This window comes from Oncorhynchus gorbuscha, linkage group LG22, assembly GCF_021184085.1.
Source record: "Oncorhynchus gorbuscha isolate QuinsamMale2020 ecotype Even-year linkage group LG22, OgorEven_v1.0, whole genome shotgun sequence".
NCBI lineage: Eukaryota > Metazoa > Chordata > Actinopteri > Salmoniformes > Salmonidae > Oncorhynchus > Oncorhynchus gorbuscha.
The window spans coordinates 40,427,526-40,449,129 of NC_060194.1; the positions used below are offsets into that span (position 1 = coordinate 40,427,526).

The following is a 21,604-nucleotide window of genomic DNA, read 5'->3' on the forward strand; positions in this document are numbered from 1 at the left end:
ATCACTGTTGTAGTGATCAGTGTTTATTAAAAAACACACAGTGCAGCAAGAAGAAAAATGGCGCTAACGCTTTATTCATCTCCAACTCGTCACACATTATTAAACACGTACAAAATGGTTTCAAAATGAGCATATATATTACCACATCAATAGAGAGAGTTGAGCGATTACAGAGCAGCGTTACAGGGTTGAAAGGCAGGACGGTGACGGTCTTACTCTCTATCAGTGAATTACATTTTCACAATGTTACAAGATTGGAAAAGTCACAAACCCAGATGTTTACACAACACACTTTGCCTCCATGCCCAGCACGCTGAGATGATTCATATAGGTTACTTCATGTATATACACATTTTATGTAAACCAGAGTCCAGCAGACATTTTGAGATAGTATAAACATGACTTATTAATATTTCAGTAGAGGATGTCGTGCGTGACCTCCGATCTTAGCTTTACATTCCAGCAAACGGTTTTCCGCGATGCTCCTTTTCCTCCTCTTTCTCGGACTCTGGAGCCGCGGTCTCTGGCGTTACCTCATCTTTCACCTGCGTCTCAGTGGACTCCACTACCTCCTCGTTAGCTACTGAATCTCTCTTTGTCAGCATACCTGCTTTCTCACTGTCCGCTTGGTCAAAGTAATCTTTCATGGCTTGTTCGTATAGCTCATAAGGAAACTGTCCGTTCGCCTGAGATTGGGTGTCGCGTTTGCTGATCGTGCTAGGGTACTCCGTTAATATTTTGGCCGCCAGAAAGGTTGTTATCTCGTCTTCGTCCGCCTCGTCATCGTCATCGGCTTCTCTCCTAAAAGGCATCTTGTTGAGCTCCGACATAAATAAGTTTTCCCTTCGGCCGGACTGAGCTGGGATTTTTGGAGGAGGTGCTGGTGCTGAAACTCTCACCGGGGCGGGTGGTGCTGAAACCCTGGCCGGGACAGAGACACTTTTGAGCGGCCTCCGACTCACAGGATAGTCGTTGCTGATGGTTTCCATTTCAATGATTTTCAAGAAGTCTTCCTCGTCCATGTCCTCAGGAGCGTTTTTGACTGGCAGTCTCCGGCTGTAGTATCTGATTTTCGGTTTGGTCCTGTAGCGGGAAGAGGCTTGCGGGTGACGTTCTAGTTTTCTGATCTCCTCGGTGATCAGCATATCGATGAGGTCCTCCGGGGGGATGTGGAGCTTGAGGGAGATCTCTAACAGCTCGTTCAGAGCCTGGGGGTCGACCAGGGGGTGGCGAATCACTCTATGTTTTTGCTCTCCAGCTTGCCTCTTGGCTGTCTCATGTTCACTCATCTCCAGTATCTTCAACAGGTAATAATCCACTAGTTTAGTATCGTCCTCTGGGTCCTCTTTGTCCTGGCTGGCTCTGCGCTGCACCTGCATTCCATTGCCTTCCTCCTCTTCATCCTCGTCATAGTTCTGCTCCAGTGCCCTGTCGAACTCCTCGTGGCTCCCGTTTACCACTTCCTCCGTCTCGACCTGCTCCTCTAAAGGAATCCACTCCTCCCCGCCCGCCACATCCTCGTAGGCCAGGTTCCTCAGACTGAATTCATCATCATCATCATCATCATCAAAGATTCCGCGCTTCTGGCCGGTGGATGTGGATAGTTTCTCCAGCTCTTCGAAGATGGAGCGCAGGTTGGCAAGGCTCCGAGGAGTGTATTGTTCGTCCAGGTCCTCCGTAGCGCGCTTGGCGCTGTCCCTATTCTCCTCGTCCTCGAACATCAGCGGGTACTTCTTGTGTGGCCTCGGGAAGCCACCGTAGGCAGGTGCGTTTACGGGGCTGCCTGTGTTCACCGATTGGTACCTGTGCGTGTGACGTTCGTTCCCCGGCACCACGGGAACGGGTCTGAGGGGACTAGCGGGCTGCTCCTGGAGGGTCCTGAGCAAGGCTCTCACCAGCTGCTCAGTCGGGATGTCTTGCTCTCTCTGGGTCGGCGAGGGAGACTGCCTTTCGGGTGCACCTTTGTCCTGGAGAGAGGCGAGTTGGAGGAGAATGTGGAACTTTTCGACCTCATCATAGTCTCTTGTTGGCTCCTCTCTCTCTCTGCCCCCATCTGTCCGCTGCTTCAGGCTCTCGATGTACTCCAGGGCTTTGATCATGTCTGAGCTGGGCGGGTATGCAGCGGGTTGCCGGTCCTCGGACTCCCCGCCTCTGAGCCTGTGATGGCGGGGGAGGGACGCGCACGCATGGAGGAGGCAGGCGAGAACAACAGTTTTCCCGGTGGATAGCTTGGGGAGTGACAGCATCTTCATATGAGAGAGAGAGAGAGAGAGAGAGAGAGAGAGAGAGAGAGAGAGAGAGAGAGAGAGAGAGAGAGAGAGAGAGAGAGAGAGAGAGAGAGAGAGAGAGAGAGAGAGAGAGAGAGAGAGAGAGAGAGAGAGAGAGAGAGAGAGAGAGAGAGAGAGAGAGAGATGAGTTTAACAATAATATGCCTGCACATTTTTTACATTTTGATCTGAGATTCTATCTTCCAAATTCTTAGAATCTTCTAACTCTTTAAGGAGGTTACCACCACACTCCAATGCAAATTATTATTTTAATGAAAAATCTGCGTTTCAATTCATGCCGAGTTCATTGACAACCCTTATAAGTGATGAATGCTATGACTCAATGCACAAAGGATAAAAAGTAGGTTATAGCTAGAGCAGTTTAAAATCACCCACCAAGGAGAAGTGGGCTATATTTGTGAATCACTGTTTTTAAATGACTAGACTACATCACAGGATGAGTCACTGCCCGTTGTCAGGGCAACCTTTTTTGCTTGTGGCTGCCTTTCTCCAAACCATCTCGATTAAACACTTTTATGAAGGATATAATAATAATTCATTCATCTCAATGTTGCCCAATATCAAAATGCATCAGACTACTTGACATGCATCACAACAACATGCACACAGCTATCAGGCTATCAGTTATTCAACTCAATTCCAAGCCATTGCCGAGATCAGATAAGAGATGAGAACTTGAGAGAGAAAATCTAAACACGGAATGCTGGAAAGCCCACAAATAACTTACAAACATCGTAATCTTTGTTTGAGAAATAAAAGACATGCATGAGTTTGTACCTTTCGGTAAGTAGCTCAGACGACAGTAGTAAACGTGTATAGCATCTCCTCCCAGTCGTAGCGCGAGCGATTCTGTTTTCAGCACCAGGACAGCTCCGGGTGATATATGGCAACACCTGACTCGCGCGTCATCACAGCAGTACGCACGCAATACCCAGCCTTTGGAAATCCATAATACATGATTTAGGCTCATGATATAGCATGCTAAGAAAAGGCAGTGTGCTTAAAATAGAGATGGATATTGTCTGTTTCTAGCTGTATCAATTATTATTCAAGCGCTATTCATAACTCCCTTTGGAAAAGTGGTGGGTTATTTTTGGGCTTGTCCCAATTAGCTTTGTGAAGGCCAATAGTTATCACTGTGACATCAATTCTTACACCATTTAATTGTATAGCTTCATTTACCACCCTATTCAGATTGCAGTTCGTGTAAATATTAACTTGCTAATGAGGCACACATTTACTCAAGCAGTAAGCAATAGCTTAACCATAAAAACTACACCCATAGAAATCACCTATGTCTGTTGACATCCATTGCAGTGATTTGCATTAGCCTAATGGAATTATCAGAACAATAAGGTGTAACAGGGAGTTATCCTACTACATCCGTCTCTCGCGGAAGATAAGAGGTTAAAACCACCGGTGATGACTCACGCCCTGAACCCACCACTGAGGAGCTGCAGAATCTTAGTAGCAGTCGCAGTTCTCTGTCTCGCTTATGGTCCGCAGAGAAGAGACGCAGCCGGTGGTAAATGCATCGACTGGCATGGCTCGCGCTCCTCCTGGCATAATGATTTTTAAAATCGGGCCATTGATCAGGACGCCCATCACAACACGTCACGAGCAGGTCAGGGACCTGGTGGCACGCAATGTCAACGCCAAAGCAGTGGCAGGCGTTAAATAATAACGCTGCGTATCAACAACATGTCAACAGGCCTACCCAGTTACAGACATGTAATAATATGTATTGGTGGGATTTTATACAGGGAATTTAATACCGCTATTTCAGATACACTGTATATACATTAGTATGTGGACACCCCTTTAAATTAGTGGATTATATTTCAGCCACACCCATTGCTGACAGGTGTATAAAATCGAGTAAACAGCCATGCAATCCCCATAGACAAACATTGGCAGCAGAATGGCCTTACTGAAGAGCTCAATGACTTTCAATGTAGCACCATCCAACAAGTCAGTTCATCACATTTCTTCCCTGCTAGAGCTGCCCTGGTCAACTCTAAGTGCTGTTATTGTGAAGTGGAAAAGTCTAGGAGCAACAACTGCTCAGCTGCAAAGTGGTAGTCCACACAAGCTGACAGAACGGGACCACCGAGTGCTGAAGCGCTTAGCGCGTGACAATCGTCTGTCCTCGGTTGCAACACTCACTACCGAGTTCCAAACAGCCTCTGGAAGCAATGTTAGCACAAGAACTGTTCATCGGGAGCTTCATGAAATGGGTTTCCATGGCCGAGCTGCCGTACACAAGCCTAAGATCACCATTGCAATGCCAAACGTTGTGTAAAGCTCGCCGCTATTGGACTCTATTGGACTCTGGAGCAGGTTAAAGCTTTCTCTGGAGTGATGAATCACGCTTCACCATTTGAAAGTCCAACAGACAAATCTGGGTTTGACGTAGGCCAGGAAAACGCTACCTACCCAAATGCATAGTGCCAACTGTAAAGTTTGGTGGAGAAAGAATAATGGTCTTGGGCTGTTTTTCATGGTTCAGGCTTGGCCCCTTAGTACTAGTGTAGGGAAATATTATTGCTACAGCATAGAATGACGATTCTGTGTTTACAGCTTATGGCAACAGTTTAGGGAAGGCCCTTTCCTGTCTCAGCATGGGAATTCCCCCGTGCACAAAGCGAGGTCCATACAGAAATGGTTTGAAAGAATTTGATTGACCTGCACAGAGCCTTGACATCAAACCCGTCTAACAACTTTGGGATGAATTGGAACACCAACTGCGAGCCGGGCCTAATCGCCCAACATCAGTGCCCAACCTCACTAATGCTCTTGTGGCTGAATGGAAGCAAGTCTCTTCAGCAATGTTCTAACATCTAGTGGAAAGCCTTCGCAGAAGAGTGGAGGCTGTTATAGCAGCAAAGGGGGAACCAACTCCATGTTAACGCCCATGATTTTGTAATGAGATGTTCGAGCACATGTCCACATACTTTTGGTCATGTAGTGTATGATTTAATAGGATTCACAGTTTTATTAATTGAAACCTTAAGGATCCTCATTAAACTCAGCAAATTGAGTCATTTCAATTATATAACCTACATTGATGCCCAAACTACAGTACTTCTCGTTGTCCTTCTACCTTCTAAAGTGCTTCAAACTATTCCCCCAGAGCTCAATAAACTCACAGCATTCACTCAGAAGTGCTCTTACAATTCACCCTTGAAATGCCCTCCACACTTCACATAACCATCACATCACATGACTTGCTGTCATCGTGTACAATAACTTGAGCTTTTTACATACCCACCAAGGTTGTAGCCATTGGAGTACACACTAATTCCTCCCTCCAAACGTCCTGAGGTGCTCCACGTTTCACTTGGCTGCTATTGGAGGTGTTTTGCTTTAACATTCCGTCAGCTGACTGTTCTCGAGGGAGAAGAAGAGCCTCTCTGACGTGAGCACACTGATTCATTCGCAAGAGTCTCACATGAAGATATGCTTGTGTGTGTGTGTGTGTGTGTGTGTGTGTGTGTGTGTGTGTGTGTGTGTGTGTGTGTGTGTGTGTGTGTGTGTGTGTGTGTGTGTGTGTGTGTGTGTGTGTGTGTGTGTGTGTGTGTGTGTGTGTGTGTGATGTGTGTGATGGGCTGTGTTAGTATAATCCTTCTGCATCATCATCACAACCTCTATTGAATAAATATAAATTTTAGCCGGAGGAACATAGATCAGGGTCATGTGGATGAGGAACATAGATCAGGGTCATGTGGATGAGGAACATAGATCAGGGTCATGTGGATGAGGAACATAGATCAGGGTCATGTGGATGTGGTAACAGAGATCAGGGTTATGAGGATGAGGACCAGAGATCATGAGGATGAGGTAACAGAGATCAGGGTCCTTTGGATGAGGACCAGTGTTCAGGGTTATGTGGATGAGGTAACAGAGATCAGGGTTATGAGGATGAGGTAACAGAGATCAGGGTCATGTGGATGAGGACCAGTGATCAGGGTTATGTGGATGAGGTAACAGAGATCAGGGTTATGAGAATGAGGTAACAGAGATCAGGATTATGAGGATGAGGTAACAGAGATCAGGGTTATGAGGATGAGGTAACAGATCAGGGTAAATAGGATGAGGTAACAGAGATCAGGGTCATGAGGATGAGGTAACAGAGATCGGGGTCCTTTGGATGTGGTAACAGATCAGGGCTATGAGGATGAGGTTACAGAGATCAGGGTTATGAGGATGAGGTAACAGAGATCAGGATTGTGAGGATGAGGTAACAGAGATCAGGGTTATGAGGATGAGGTAACAGAGATCAGGGTTATGAGGATGAGGTAACAGAGATCAGGGTCATGTGGATGAGGACCAGTGATCAGGGTTATGAGGATGAGGTAACAGAGATCAGGATTATGAGGATGAGGTAACAGAGATCAGGGTTATGAGGATGAGGTAACAGATCAGGGTAAATAGGATGAGGTAACAGAGATCAGGGTCATGAGGATGAGGTAACAGAGATCGGGGTCCTTTGGATGTGGTAACAGATCAGGGCTATGAGGATGAGGTTACAGAGATCAGGGTTATGAGGATGAGGTAACAGAGATCGGGGTCATGAGGATGAGGTAACAGAGAGATCAGGGTTATGAGGATGTGGTAACAGAGAACACGGTTATGTGGATGAGGTAACAGATCAGGGTTATGAGGATGAGGTAACAGAGATCGGGGTCCTTTGGATGTGGTAACAGATCAGGGTTATGAGGATGAGGTAACAGAGATCAGGGTTATGAGGATGAGGTAACCGAGATCGGGGTTATGTGGATGAGGTAACAGTTCAGGGTTATGTGGATGAGGTAACAGAGATCAGGGTTATGTGGATGAGGTAACAGAGATCAATGTCATGTGGATGAGGTAACAGAGATCAGGGTTATGTGGATGAGGTAACAGAGATCAGGGTTATGAGGATGAGGTAACAGAGATCAGGGTTATGAGGATGAGGTAACATAGATCAGGGTCATGTGGATGAGGACCAGAGATCAGGGTAATGAGGATGAGGTAACAAAGATCAGGGTTATGTGGATAAGGTAACAGAGATCAGGGTCATGTGGATGAGGTAACAGAGATCAGGGTCATGTTGATGAGGTAACAGATCAGGGTTATGAGGATGAGGTAACAGATCAGGGTTATGAGGATGAGGTAACAGGAATCAGGGTTATGAGGATGTGGTAACAGAGATCAGGGTTATGAGGTTGAGGTAACAGAGAGGTCAGGGTTATGAGGATGAGGTAACAGAGATCAGGGTTATGAGGATGAGGTAACAGAGATCAGCGGTATGAGGATGAGGTAACAGATCAGGGTCCTGTGGATGAGGTAACAGATCAAGGTTATGAGGATGAGGTAACAGATCAGGGTTATGAGGATGAGGTAACCAAGATCAGGGTTATGAGGATGAGGTAACAGAGATCAGGGTTATGAGGATGAGGTAACAGAGATCAGGGTTATGAGGATGAGGTAACAGAGATCGGGGTCCTTTGGATGTGGTAACAGATCAGGGCTATGAGGATGAGGTTACAGAGATCAGGGTTATGAGGATGAGGTAACAGAGATCGGGGTCATGAGGATGAGGTAACAGAGATCAGGGTTATGTGGATGAGGTAACAGAGATCAGGGTTATGAGGATGAGGTAACAGAGATCGGGGTTCTTTGGATGTGGTAACAGATCAGGGCTATGAGGATGAGGTTACAGAGATCAGGGTTATGAGGATGAGGTAACAGAGATCGGGGTCATGAGGATGAGGTAACAGAGATCAGGGTTATGTGGATGAGGTAACAGAGATCAGGGTTATGTGGATGAGGTAACAGAGATCAGGGTTATGTGGATGAGGTAACAGAGATCAGGGTTATGTGGATGAGGTAACAGAGATCAGGGTTATGTGGATGAGGTAACAGTTCAGGGTTATGTGGATGAGGTAACAGAGATCAGGGTTATGAGGATGAGGTAACAGAGATCAGGGTCATGTGGATGAGGACCAGTGATCAGGGTTATGAGAATGAGGTAACAGAGATCAGGATTATGAGGATGAGGTAACAGAGATCAGGGTTATGAGGATGAGGTAACAGATCAGGGTAAATAGGATGAGGTAACAGAGATCAGGGTCATGAGGATGAGGTAACAGAGATCGGGGTCCTTTGGATGTGGTAACAGATCAGGGCTATGAGGATGAGGTTACAGAGATCAGGGTTATGAGGATGAGGTAACAGAGATCGGGGTCATGAGGATGAGGTAACAGAGAGATCAGGGTTATGAGGATGTTGTAACAGAGATCAATGTCATGTGGATGAGGTAACATAGATCAGGGTCATGTGGATGAGGTAACAGATCAGGGTAAATAGGATGAGGTAACAGAGATCAGGGTTATGTGGATGAGGTAACAGAGATCAGGGTTATGAGGATGAGGTAACAGGAATCAGGGTCATGTGGATGAGGACCAGAGATAAGGGTTATGAGGATGAGGTAACAGATCAGGGTTATGAGGATGAGGACCAGAGATCAGGGTCATGTGGATGAGGACCAGAGATCAGGGTCCTGTGGATGAGGTAACAGAGATCAGGGTTATGAGGATGAGGTAACAGAGATCAGGGTTATGTGGATGAGGTAACAGTTCAGGGTTATGTGGATGAGGTAACAGAGATCAGGGTCATGTTGATGAGGTAACAGATCAGGGTTATGAGGATGAGGTAACAGGAATCAGGGTTATGAGGTTGAGGTAACAGAGAGGTCGGGGTTATGAGGATGAGGTAACAGAGTTCAGGGTTATGAGGATGAGGTAACAGAGATCAGGGTTATGAGGATGAGGTAACTGATCAGGGTTATGAGGATGAGGTAATTAGAGAGATCAGGGTCATGTGGATGAGGACCAGAGATCAGGGTCATGTGGATGAGGTAACAGAGATCAGGGTTATGAGGATGAGGTAACAGGAATCAGGGTCATGTGGATGAGGACCAGAGATAAGGGTTATGAGGATGAGGTAACAGATCAGGGTTATGAGGATGAGGACCAGAGATCAGGGTCATGTGGATGAGGACCAGAGATCAGGGTCCTGTGGATGAGGTAACAGAGATCAGGGTTATGAGGATGAGGTAACAGAGATCAGGGTTATGTGGATGAGGTAACAGTTCAGGGTTATGTGGATGAGGTAACAGAGATCAGGGTCATGTTGATGAGGTAACAGATCAGGGTTATGAGGATGAGGTAACAGGAATCAGGGTTATGAGGTTGAGGTAACAGAGAGGTCGGGGTTATGAGGATGAGGTAACAGAGTTCAGGGTTATGAGGATGAGGTAACAGAGATCAGGGTTATGAGGATGAGGTAACTGATCAGGGTTATGAGGATGAGGTAATTAGAGAGATCAGGGTCATGTGGATGAGGACCAGAGATCAGGGTCATGTGGATGAGGACCAGAGATCAGGGTAATGAGGATGAGGTAACAAAGATCAGGGTTATGTGGATAAGGTAACAGAGATCAGGGTTATAAGGATGAGGTAACAGAGATCAGGGTTATAAGGATGAGGTAACAGAGATCAGCGGTATGAGGATGAGGTAACAGATCAGGGTCCTGTGGATGAGGTAACAGATCAAGGTTATGAGGATGAGGTAACAGATCAGGGTTATGAGGATGAGGTAACCAATATCAGGGTTATGAGGATGAGGTAACAGATCAGGGTAAATAGGATGAGGTAACAGAGATCAGGGTTATGTGGATGAGGTAACAGAGATCAGGGTTATGAGGATGAGGTAACAGGAATCAGGGTCATGTGGATGAGGACCAGAGATCAGGGTAATGAGGATGAGGTAACAAAGATCAGGGTTATGTGGATAAGGTAACAGAGATCAGGGTCATGTGGATGAGGTAACAGAGATCAGGGTCATGTTGATGAGGTAACAGATCAGGGTTATGAGGATGAGGTAACAGATCAGGGTTATGAGGATGAGGTAACCAAGATCAGGGTTATGAGGATGAGGTAACAGAGATCAGGGTTATGAGGTTGAGGTAACAGAGAGGTCAGGGTTATGAGGATGAGGTAACAGAGATCAGGGTTATGAGGATGAGGTAACAGAGATCAGCGGTATGAGGATGAGGTAACAGATCAGGGTCCTGTGGATGAGGTAACAGATCAAGGTTATGAGGATGAGGTAACAGATCAGGGTTATGAGGATGAGGTAACCAAGATCAGGGTTATGAGGATGAGGTAACAGAGATCAGGGTTATGAGGATGAGGTAACAGAGATCAGGGTTATGAGGATGAGGTAACAGAGATCGGGGTCCTTTGGATGTGGTAACAGATCAGGGCTATGAGGATGAGGTTACAGAGATCAGGGTTATGAGGATGAGGTAACAGAGATCGGGGTCATGAGGATGAGGTAACAGAGATCAGGGTTATGTGGATGAGGTAACAGAGATCAGGGTTATGAGGATGAGGTAACAGAGATCGGGGTTCTTTGGATGTGGTAACAGATCAGGGCTATGAGGATGAGGTTACAGAGATCAGGGTTATGAGGATGAGGTAACAGAGATCGGGGTCATGAGGATGAGGTAACAGAGATCAGGGTTATGTGGATGAGGTAACAGAGATCAGGGTTATGTGGATGAGGTAACAGAGATCAGGGTTATGTGGATGAGGTAACAGAGATCAGGGTTATGTGGATGAGGTAACAGAGATCAGGGTTATGTGGATGAGGTAACAGTTCAGGGTTATGTGGATGAGGTAACAGAGATCAGGGTTATGAGGATGAGGTAACAGAGATCAGGGTCATGTGGATGAGGACCAGTGATCAGGGTTATGAGAATGAGGTAACAGAGATCAGGATTATGAGGATGAGGTAACAGAGATCAGGGTTATGAGGATGAGGTAACAGATCAGGGTAAATAGGATGAGGTAACAGAGATCAGGGTCATGAGGATGAGGTAACAGAGATCGGGGTCCTTTGGATGTGGTAACAGATCAGGGCTATGAGGATGAGGTTACAGAGATCAGGGTTATGAGGATGAGGTAACAGAGATCGGGGTCATGAGGATGAGGTAACAGAGAGATCAGGGTTATGAGGATGTTGTAACAGAGATCAATGTCATGTGGATGAGGTAACATAGATCAGGGTCATGTGGATGAGGTAACAGATCAGGGTAAATAGGATGAGGTAACAGAGATCAGGGTTATGTGGATGAGGTAACAGAGATCAGGGTTATGAGGATGAGGTAACAGGAATCAGGGTCATGTGGATGAGGACCAGAGATCAGGGTTATGAGGATGAGGTAACAGATCAGGGTTATGAGGATGAGGACCAGAGATCAGGGTCATGTGGATGAGGACCAGAGATCAGGGTCCTGTGGATGCGGTAAGAGATCAGGGTCCTGTGGATGAGGTAACAGAGATCAGGGTTATGAGGATGAGGTAACAGAGATCAGGGTTATGTGGATGAGGTAACAGTTCAGGGTTATGTGGATGAGGTAACAGAGATCAGGGTCATGTTGATGAGGTAACAGATCAGGGTTATGAGGATGAGGTAACAGAGATCAGGGTTATGAGGATGAGGTAACAGAGATCAGGGTTATGTGGATGAGGTAACAGTTCAGGGTTATGTGGATGAGGTAACAGAGATCAGGGTCATGTTGATGAGGTAACAGATCAGGGTTATGAGGATGAGGTAACAGGAATCAGGGTTATGAGGTTGAGGTAACAGAGAGGTCGGGGTTATGAGGATGAGGTAACAGAGTTCAGGGTTATGAGGATGAGGTAACAGAGATCAGGGTTATGAGGATGAGGTAACTGATCAGGGTTATGAGGATGAGGTAATTAGAGAGATCAGGGTCATGTGGATGAGGACCAGAGATCAGGGTCATGTGGATGAGGACCAGAGATCAGGGTAATGAGGATGAGGTAACAAAGATCAGGGTTATGTGGATAAGGTAACAGAGATCAGGGTTATAAGGATGAGTTAACAGAGATCAGGGTTATAAGGATGAGGTAACAGAGATCAGCGGTATGAGGATGAGGTAACAGATCAGGGTCCTGTGGATGAGGTAACAGATCAAGGTTATGAGGATGAGGTAACAGATCAGGGTTATGAGGATGAGGTAACCAATATCAGGGTTATGAGGATGAGGTAACAGACATCAGGGTTATGAGGATGAGGTAACAGAGATCAATGTCATGTGGATGAGGTAACAGAGTTCAGGGTTATGAGGATGAGGTAACAGAGATCAGGGTTATGTGGATGAGGTAACAGAGATCAATGTCATGTGGATGAGGTAACAGAGTTCAGGGTTATGAGGATGAGGTAACAGAGATCAATGTCATGTGGATGAGGTAACAGAGATCAGGGTTATGTGGATGAGGTAACAGAGATCAGGGTTATGAGGATGAGGTAACAGAGATCAGGGTTATGTGGATGAGGTAACAGAGATCAGGGTTATGTGGATGAGGTAACAGAGATCAGGGTTATGTGGATGAGGTAACAGTTCAGGGTTATGTGGATGAGGTAACAGAGATCAGGGTTATGTGGATGAGGTAACAGAGATCAGGGTTATGAGGATGAGGTAACAGAGATCAGGGTTATGAGGATGAGGTAACAGAGATCGGGGTCCTTTGGATGTGGTAACAGATCAGGGCTATGAGGATGAGGTAACAGAGTTCAGGGTTATGAGGATGAGGTAACAGAGATCAGGGTTATGAGGATGAGGTAACTGATCAGGGTTATGAGGATGAGGTAATTAGAGAGATCAGGGTCATGTGGATGAGGACCAGAGATCAGGGTCATGTGGATGAGGTAACAGAGATCAGGGTTATGAGGATGAGGTAACAGGAATCAGGGTCATGTGGATGAGGACCAGAGATAAGGGTTATGAGGATGAGGTAACAGATCAGGGTTATGAGGATGAGGACCAGAGATCAGGGTCATGTGGATGAGGACCAGAGATCAGGGTCCTGTGGATGAGGTAACAGAGATCAGGGTTATGAGGATGAGGTAACAGAGATCAGGGTTATGTGGATGAGGTAACAGTTCAGGGTTATGTGGATGAGGTAACAGAGATCAGGGTCATGTTGATGAGGTAACAGATCAGGGTTATGAGGATGAGGTAACAGGAATCAGGGTTATGAGGTTGAGGTAACAGAGAGGTCGGGGTTATGAGGATGAGGTAACAGAGTTCAGGGTTATGAGGATGAGGTAACAGAGATCAGGGTTATGAGGATGAGGTAACTGATCAGGGTTATGAGGATGAGGTAATTAGAGAGATCAGGGTCATGTGGATGAGGACCAGAGATCAGGGTCATGTGGATGAGGACCAGAGATCAGGGTAATGAGGATGAGGTAACAAAGATCAGGGTTATGTGGATAAGGTAACAGAGATCAGGGTTATAAGGATGAGGTAACAGAGATCAGGGTTATAAGGATGAGGTAACAGAGATCAGCGGTATGAGGATGAGGTAACAGATCAGGGTCCTGTGGATGAGGTAACAGATCAAGGTTATGAGGATGAGGTAACAGATCAGGGTTATGAGGATGAGGTAACCAATATCAGGGTTATGAGGATGAGGTAACAGATCAGGGTAAATAGGATGAGGTAACAGAGATCAGGGTTATGTGGATGAGGTAACAGAGATCAGGGTTATGAGGATGAGGTAACAGGAATCAGGGTCATGTGGATGAGGACCAGAGATCAGGGTAATGAGGATGAGGTAACAAAGATCAGGGTTATGTGGATAAGGTAACAGAGATCAGGGTCATGTGGATGAGGTAACAGAGATCAGGGTCATGTTGATGAGGTAACAGATCAGGGTTATGAGGATGAGGTAACAGATCAGGGTTATGAGGATGAGGTAACCAAGATCAGGGTTATGAGGATGAGGTAACAGAGATCAGGGTTATGAGGTTGAGGTAACAGAGAGGTCAGGGTTATGAGGATGAGGTAACAGAGATCAGGGTTATGAGGATGAGGTAACAGAGATCAGCGGTATGAGGATGAGGTAACAGATCAGGGTCCTGTGGATGAGGTAACAGATCAAGGTTATGAGGATGAGGTAACAGATCAGGGTTATGAGGATGAGGTAACCAAGATCAGGGTTATGAGGATGAGGTAACAGAGATCAGGGTTATGAGGATGAGGTAACAGAGATCAGGGTTATGAGGATGAGGTAACAGAGATCGGGGTCCTTTGGATGTGGTAACAGATCAGGGCTATGAGGATGAGGTTACAGAGATCAGGGTTATGAGGATGAGGTAACAGAGATCGGGGTCATGAGGATGAGGTAACAGAGATCAGGGTTATGTGGATGAGGTAACAGAGATCAGGGTTATGAGGATGAGGTAACAGAGATCGGGGTTCTTTGGATGTGGTAACAGATCAGGGCTATGAGGATGAGGTTACAGAGATCAGGGTTATGAGGATGAGGTAACAGAGATCGGGGTCATGAGGATGAGGTAACAGAGATCAGGGTTATGTGGATGAGGTAACAGAGATCAGGGTTATGTGGATGAGGTAACAGAGATCAGGGTTATGTGGATGAGGTAACAGAGATCAGGGTTATGTGGATGAGGTAACAGAGATCAGGGTTATGTGGATGAGGTAACAGTTCAGGGTTATGTGGATGAGGTAACAGAGATCAGGGTTATGAGGATGAGGTAACAGAGATCAGGGTCATGTGGATGAGGACCAGTGATCAGGGTTATGAGAATGAGGTAACAGAGATCAGGATTATGAGGATGAGGTAACAGAGATCAGGGTTATGAGGATGAGGTAACAGATCAGGGTAAATAGGATGAGGTAACAGAGATCAGGGTCATGAGGATGAGGTAACAGAGATCGGGGTCCTTTGGATGTGGTAACAGATCAGGGCTATGAGGATGAGGTTACAGAGATCAGGGTTATGAGGATGAGGTAACAGAGATCGGGGTCATGAGGATGAGGTAACAGAGAGATCAGGGTTATGAGGATGTTGTAACAGAGATCAATGTCATGTGGATGAGGTAACATAGATCAGGGTCATGTGGATGAGGTAACAGATCAGGGTAAATAGGATGAGGTAACAGAGATCAGGGTTATGTGGATGAGGTAACAGAGATCAGGGTTATGAGGATGAGGTAAAAGGAATCAGGGTCATGTGGATGAGGACCAGAGATCAGGGTTATGAGGATGAGGTAACAGATCAGGGTTATGAGGATGAGGACCAGAGATCAGGGTCATGTGGATGAGGACCAGAGATCAGGGTCCTGTGGATGCGGTAAGAGATCAGGGTCCTGTGGATGAGGTAACAGAGATCAGGGTTATGAGGATGAGGTAACAGAGATCAGGGTTATGTGGATGAGGTAACAGTTCAGGGTTATGTGGATGAGGTAACAGAGATCAGGGTCATGTTGATGAGGTAACAGATCAGGGTTATGAGGATGAGGTAACAGAGATCAGGGTTATGAGGATGAGGTAACAGAGATCAGGGTTATGTGGATGAGGTAACAGTTCAGGGTTATGTGGATGAGGTAACAGAGATCAGGGTCATGTTGATGAGGTAACAGATCAGGGTTATGAGGATGAGGTAACAGGAATCAGGGTTATGAGGTTGAGGTAACAGAGAGGTCGGGGTTATGAGGATGAGGTAACAGAGTTCAGGGTTATGAGGATGAGGTAACAGAGATCAGGGTTATGAGGATGAGGTAACTGATCAGGGTTATGAGGATGAGGTAATTAGAGAGATCAGGGTCATGTGGATGAGGACCAGAGATCAGGGTCATGTGGATGAGGACCAGAGATCAGGGTAATGAGGATGAGGTAACAAAGATCAGGGTTATGTGGATAAGGTAACAGAGATCAGGGTTATAAGGATGAGTTAACAGAGATCAGGGTTATAAGGATGAGGTAACAGAGATCAGCGGTATGAGGATGAGGTAACAGATCAGGGTCCTGTGGATGAGGTAACAGATCAAGGTTATGAGGATGAGGTAACAGATCAGGGTTATGAGGATGAGGTAACCAATATCAGGGTTATGAGGATGAGGTAACAGAGATCAGGGTTATGAGGATGAGGTAACAGAGATCAATGTCATGTGGATGAGGTAACAGAGTTCAGGGTTATGAGGATGAGGTAACAGAGATCAGGGTTATGTGGATGAGGTAACAGAGATCAATGTCATGTGGATGAGGTAACAGAGTTCAGGGTTATGAGGATGAGGTAACAGAGATCAGGGTTATGTGGATGAGGTAACAGAGATCAGGGTTATGTGGATGAGGTAACAGAGATCAGGGTTATGTGGATGAGGTAACAGAGATCAGGGTTATGTGGATGAGGTAACAGAGATCAGGGTTATGTGGATGAGGTAACAGTTCAGGGTTATGTGGATGAGGTAACAGAGATCAGGGTTATGTGGATGAGGTAACAGAGATCAGGGTTATGAGGATGAGGTAACAGAGATCAGGGTTATGAGGATGAGGTAACAGAGATCGGGGTCCTTTGGATGTGGTAACAGATCAGGGCTATGAGGATGAGGTTACAGAGATCAGGGTTATGAGGATGAGGTAACAGAGATTGGGGTCATGAGGATGAGGTAACAGAGAGATCAGGGTTATGTGGATGTGGTAACAGAGAACACGGTTATGTGGATGAGGTAACAGAGATCACGGTTATGTGGATGAGGTAACAGTTCAGGGTTATGTGGATGAGGTAACAGAGATCAGGGTTATGTGGATGAGGTAACAGAGATCAGGGTTATGTGGATGAGGTAACAGAGATCAGGGTTATGTGGATGAGGTAACAGAGATCAGGGTTATGTGGATGAGGTAACAGTTCAGGGTTATGTGGATGAGGTAACAGAGAACAGGGTTATGAGGATGAGGTAACAGAGATCAGGGTTATGAGGATGAGGTAACAGAGATCGGGGTTATGAGGATGAGGTAACAGAGATCAGGGTTATGAGGATGAGGTAACAGAGATCAGGGTTATGAGGATGAGGTAACAGAGATCAGGGTTATGAGGATGAGGTAACAGAGATCAGGGTCATGTTGATGAGGTAACAGATCAGGGTTATGTGGATGAGGTAACAGAGATCAGGGTTATGAGGATGAGGTAACAGAGATCAGGGTTATGAGGATGAGGTAACAGAGATCAGGGTTATGAGGATGAGGTAACAGAGATCAGGGTTATGTGGATGAGGTAACAGAGATCAGGGTTATGTGGATGAGGTAACAAGGAGGAATGGGAAAAAATGTCAGTCTCTCGATGTGCAAAACTGATAGAGACATACCCCAAGCGACTTACAGCTGTAATCGCAGCAAAAGGCGGCGCTACAAAGTATTAACTTAAGGGGGCTGAATAATTTTGCACGCCCAATTTTCAGTTTTTGATTTGTTAAAAAAGTTTGAAATATCCAATAAATGTCATTCCACTTCATGATTGTGTCCCACTTGTTGTTGATTCTTCACAAAAAATACAGTTTTATATCTTTATGTTTGAAGCCTGAAATGTGGCAAAATGTGGCAAAGTTCAAGGGGGCCGAATACTTTCGCATGGCACTGTATGTGTCGAATTGCTATGCTTTATCTTGGCCAGGTTACAGTTGTAAATGGGAACTTGTTCTCAACTAGCCTACCTGGTTAAATAAAGGTGAAATGCAAATAAACTAAATGTATACTGTCTTGTGTTGGGAAGTCTAGTTCTCCAAACATCCTCTAGGTCAAACTGATTAATGATTAATGATGTCCCTTAGCACTCCCACTGACCCAGAATGAGGCTGTCTTCTGTCTTTAGTAAAAATCCATTGTACAGTTCCAGTCCCCACCGACCACCAGAGTCTTCTCAGGCACTACCTGTGAGAGTTCCTGTCTAAGACACCCAAACAGATGCCCCCCCTCTCTCCCTGTGTTAGGTGCATACACATTTATAAGGACAAAACCCATGTTGTTAATTTCTGCTTTTACAACAAGCAGACTACCCCTAAAAATCAAATCAAATTTTATTTGTCACATACACATGGTTAGCAGATGTTAATGCGAGTGTAGCGAAACGCTTGTGCTTCTAGTTCCAACAATGCAGTAATAACCAACAAGTAATCTAACTAACAATTCCAAAACTACTGTCTTATACACAGTGTAAGGGGATAAAGAATATGTACATAAAGATATATGAATGAGTGATGGTACAGAGCAGCATAGGCAAGATACAGTAGATGGTATCGAGTACAGTATATACATATGAGATGAGTATGTAAACAAAGTGGCATAGTTAAAGTGGCTAGTGATACATGTATTACATAAGGATGCAGTAGATGATATAGAGTACAGTATATACGTATACATATGAGATTAATAATATAGGGTATGTAACATTATATTAGGTAGCATTGTTTAAAGTGGCTAGTGATATATTTTACATCATTTCCCATCAATTCCCATTATTAAAGTGGCTGGAGTTGAGTCAGTGTCAGTGTGTTGGCAGCAGCCACTCAATGTTAGTGGTGGCTGTTTAACAGTCTGATGGCCTTGAGATAGAACCTGTTTTTCAGTCTCTCGGTCCCAGCTTTGATGCACCCTGTACTGACCTCGCCTTCTGGATGATAGCGGGGTGAACAGACAGTGGCTCGGGTGGTTGTTGTCCTTGATGATCTTTATGGCCTTCCTGTAACATCGGGTGGTGTAGGTGTCCTGGAGGGCAGGTAGTTTGCCCCCGGTGATGCGTTGTGCAGACCTCACTACCCTCTGGAGAGCCTTACGGTTGTGGGCGGAGCAGTTGCCGTACCAGGCGGTGATACAGCCCGCCAGGATGCTCTCGATTGTGCATCTGTAGAAGTTTGTGAGTGCTTTTGGTGACAAGCCAAATTTCTTCAGCCTACTGAGGGAGGCTTGTTTGTCTGTGATGTGTATGCCGAGGAACTTAAAACTTACTACCCTCTCCACTACTGTTCCATCGATGTGGATAGGGGATGGGTGTTCCCTCTGCTGTTTCCTGAAGTCCACAATCATCTCCTTAGTTTTGTTGACGTTGAGTGTGAGGTTATTTTCCTGACACCACACTCCGAGGGCCCTCACCTCCTCCCTGTAGGCCGTCTCGTCGTTGTTGGTAATCAAGCCTACCACTGTTGTGTCGTCCGCAAACTTGATGATTGAGTTGGAGGTGTGCGTGGCCACGCAGTCGTGGGTGAACAGGGAGTACAGGAGAGGACTCAGAACGCACCCTTGTGGGGCCCCAGTGTTGATGGTCAGCGGGGTGGAGATGTTGTTGCCTACCCTCACCACCTGGGGGCGGCCCGTCAGGAACTCCAGTACCCAATTGCACAGGGCGGGGTCGAGACCCAGGGTCTCGAGCTTGATGACGAGCTTGGAGGGTACTATGGTGTTGAATGCCAAGCTGTAGTCGATGAACAGCATTCTCACATAGGTATTCCTCTTGTCCAGATGGGTTAGGGCAGTGTGCAGTGTGGTTGAGATTGCATCGTCTGTGGACCTATTTGGGCGGTAAGCAAATTGGAGTGGGTCTAGGGTGTCAGGTAGGGTGGAGGTGATATGGTCCTTGACTAGTCTCTCAAAGCACTTCATGATGACGGAAGTGAGTGCTACGGGGCGGTAGTCGTTTAGCTCAGTTACCTTAGCTTTCTTGGGAACAGGAACAATGGTGGCCCTCTTGAAGCATGTGGGAACAGCAGACTGGTATAGGGATTGATTGAATATGTCCGTAAACACACCGGCCAGCTGGTCTGCACATGCTCTGAGGGTGCGGCTGGGGATGTCGTCTGGGCCTGCAGCCTTGCGAGGGTTAACACGTTTAAATGTCTTACTCACCTCGGCTGCAGTGAAGGAGAGTCCGCATGTTTTCGTTGCAGGCTGTGTCAGTGGCACTGTATTGTCCTCAAATTGAGATTCTACTTTGTCTCTATACATTACGCTTAGCTTGTTTGTTTGTTTGATAGCCTTGCGGAGGGAATAGCTGCACTGTTTGTATTCGGTCATGTTACCAGTCACCTTGCCCTGATTAAAAGCAGTGGTTCGCGCTTTCAGTTTCACGCGAATGCTGCCATCAATCCACGGTTTCTGGTTAGGGAATGTTTTAATCGTTGCTATGGGAACGACATATTCAACGCACGTTCTAATGAACTCGCACATCGAATCAGCGTATTCGTCAATGTTGTTATCTGACGCAATACGAAACATATCCCAGTCCATGTGATGGAAGCAGTCTTGGAGTGTGGAGTCAGCTTGGTCGGACCAGCGTTGGACAGACCTCAGCGCGGGAGCTTCTTGTTTTAGTTTCTGTCTGTAGGCAGGGATCAACAAAATGGAGTCGTGGTCAGCTTTTCTAAAAGGAGGGCGGGGCAGGGCCTTATATGCGTCGCGGAAGTTAGAGTAACAATGATCCAAGGTTTTTCCACCCCTGGTTGCGCAATCGATATGCTGATAAAATTTAGGGAGTCTTGTTTTCAGATTAGCCTTGTTAAAATCCCCAGCTACAATGAATGCAGCCTCCGGATAAATTGATTCCAGTTTGCAAAGAGTCAATTAAAGTTCGTTCAGAGCCATCGATGTGTCTGCTTGGGGGGGAATATATACGGCTGTGATTATAATAGAAGAGAATTCTCTTGGTAGATAATGCGGTCGACATTTGATAGTGAGGAATTCTAAATCAGGTGAACAGAAGGATTTGAGTTCCTGTATGTTTCTTTGATCACACCATGTCTCGTTAGCCATAAGGCATATGCCCCCGCCCCTCTTCTTACCAGAAAGATGTTTGTTTCTGTCGGCGCGATGCGTGGAGAAACCCGCTGGCTGCACCGCCTCCGATAGCGTCTCTCCAGTGAGCCATGTTTCCGTGAAGCAAAGAACGTTACAGTCTCTGATGTCCCTCTGGAATGCTACCATTGCTCGGATTTCATCAACCTTGTTGTCAAGAGACTGGACATTGGCGAGAAGAATGCTAGGGAGTGGTGCATGATGTGCCCGTCTCCCGGAGTCTGACCAGAAGAACGCCTTGTTTCCCTCTTTTACGGAGTCGCTTTTTTGGGTCGCCGCATGGGATCCATTCCGTTGTCCTGTTTGAAAAGCAGAACACAGGATCCGCGTCGCGAAAATCATATTCTTGGTCGTACTGAAGGTGAGTTGACGGTGATCTTAATTTCAGTAGTTCTTCTCGACTGTATGTAATGAAACCTAAGATGACCTGGGGTACTAATGTAAGAAATAACACGTGAAAAAAACAAAAAACTGCAGTTTCCTAGGAACGCGAAGCGATGGCTTCTACACACCTATTTTGAGGAGCAAATTTTTACAGACATTTTTAACATGACTAGACCAGGCCTCATCTACACCACCATCTATAACAAGA

At 46.0% G+C, this 21,604-nt stretch overlaps 1 protein-coding gene across 1 annotated transcript; it reads right to left on the bottom strand.

Moving 5' to 3' along the window:
• Window positions 1-45: 45 nt before the first annotated feature.
• Window positions 46-3,193, bottom strand: LOC124009826 (secretogranin-2-like). The gene is made up of 2 exons (XM_046322017.1): window positions 3,066-3,193; window positions 46-2,246 (listed from the first exon to the last, which is right to left on the bottom strand). The coding sequence occupies exon 2, from the start codon at window positions 2,244-2,246 to the stop codon at window positions 453-455; it is 1,794 nt and encodes a 597-aa protein (XP_046177973.1). The 5' UTR covers window positions 3,066-3,193; the 3' UTR covers window positions 46-452.
• Between the last annotated feature and the right edge of the window lie 18,411 nt (window positions 3,194-21,604).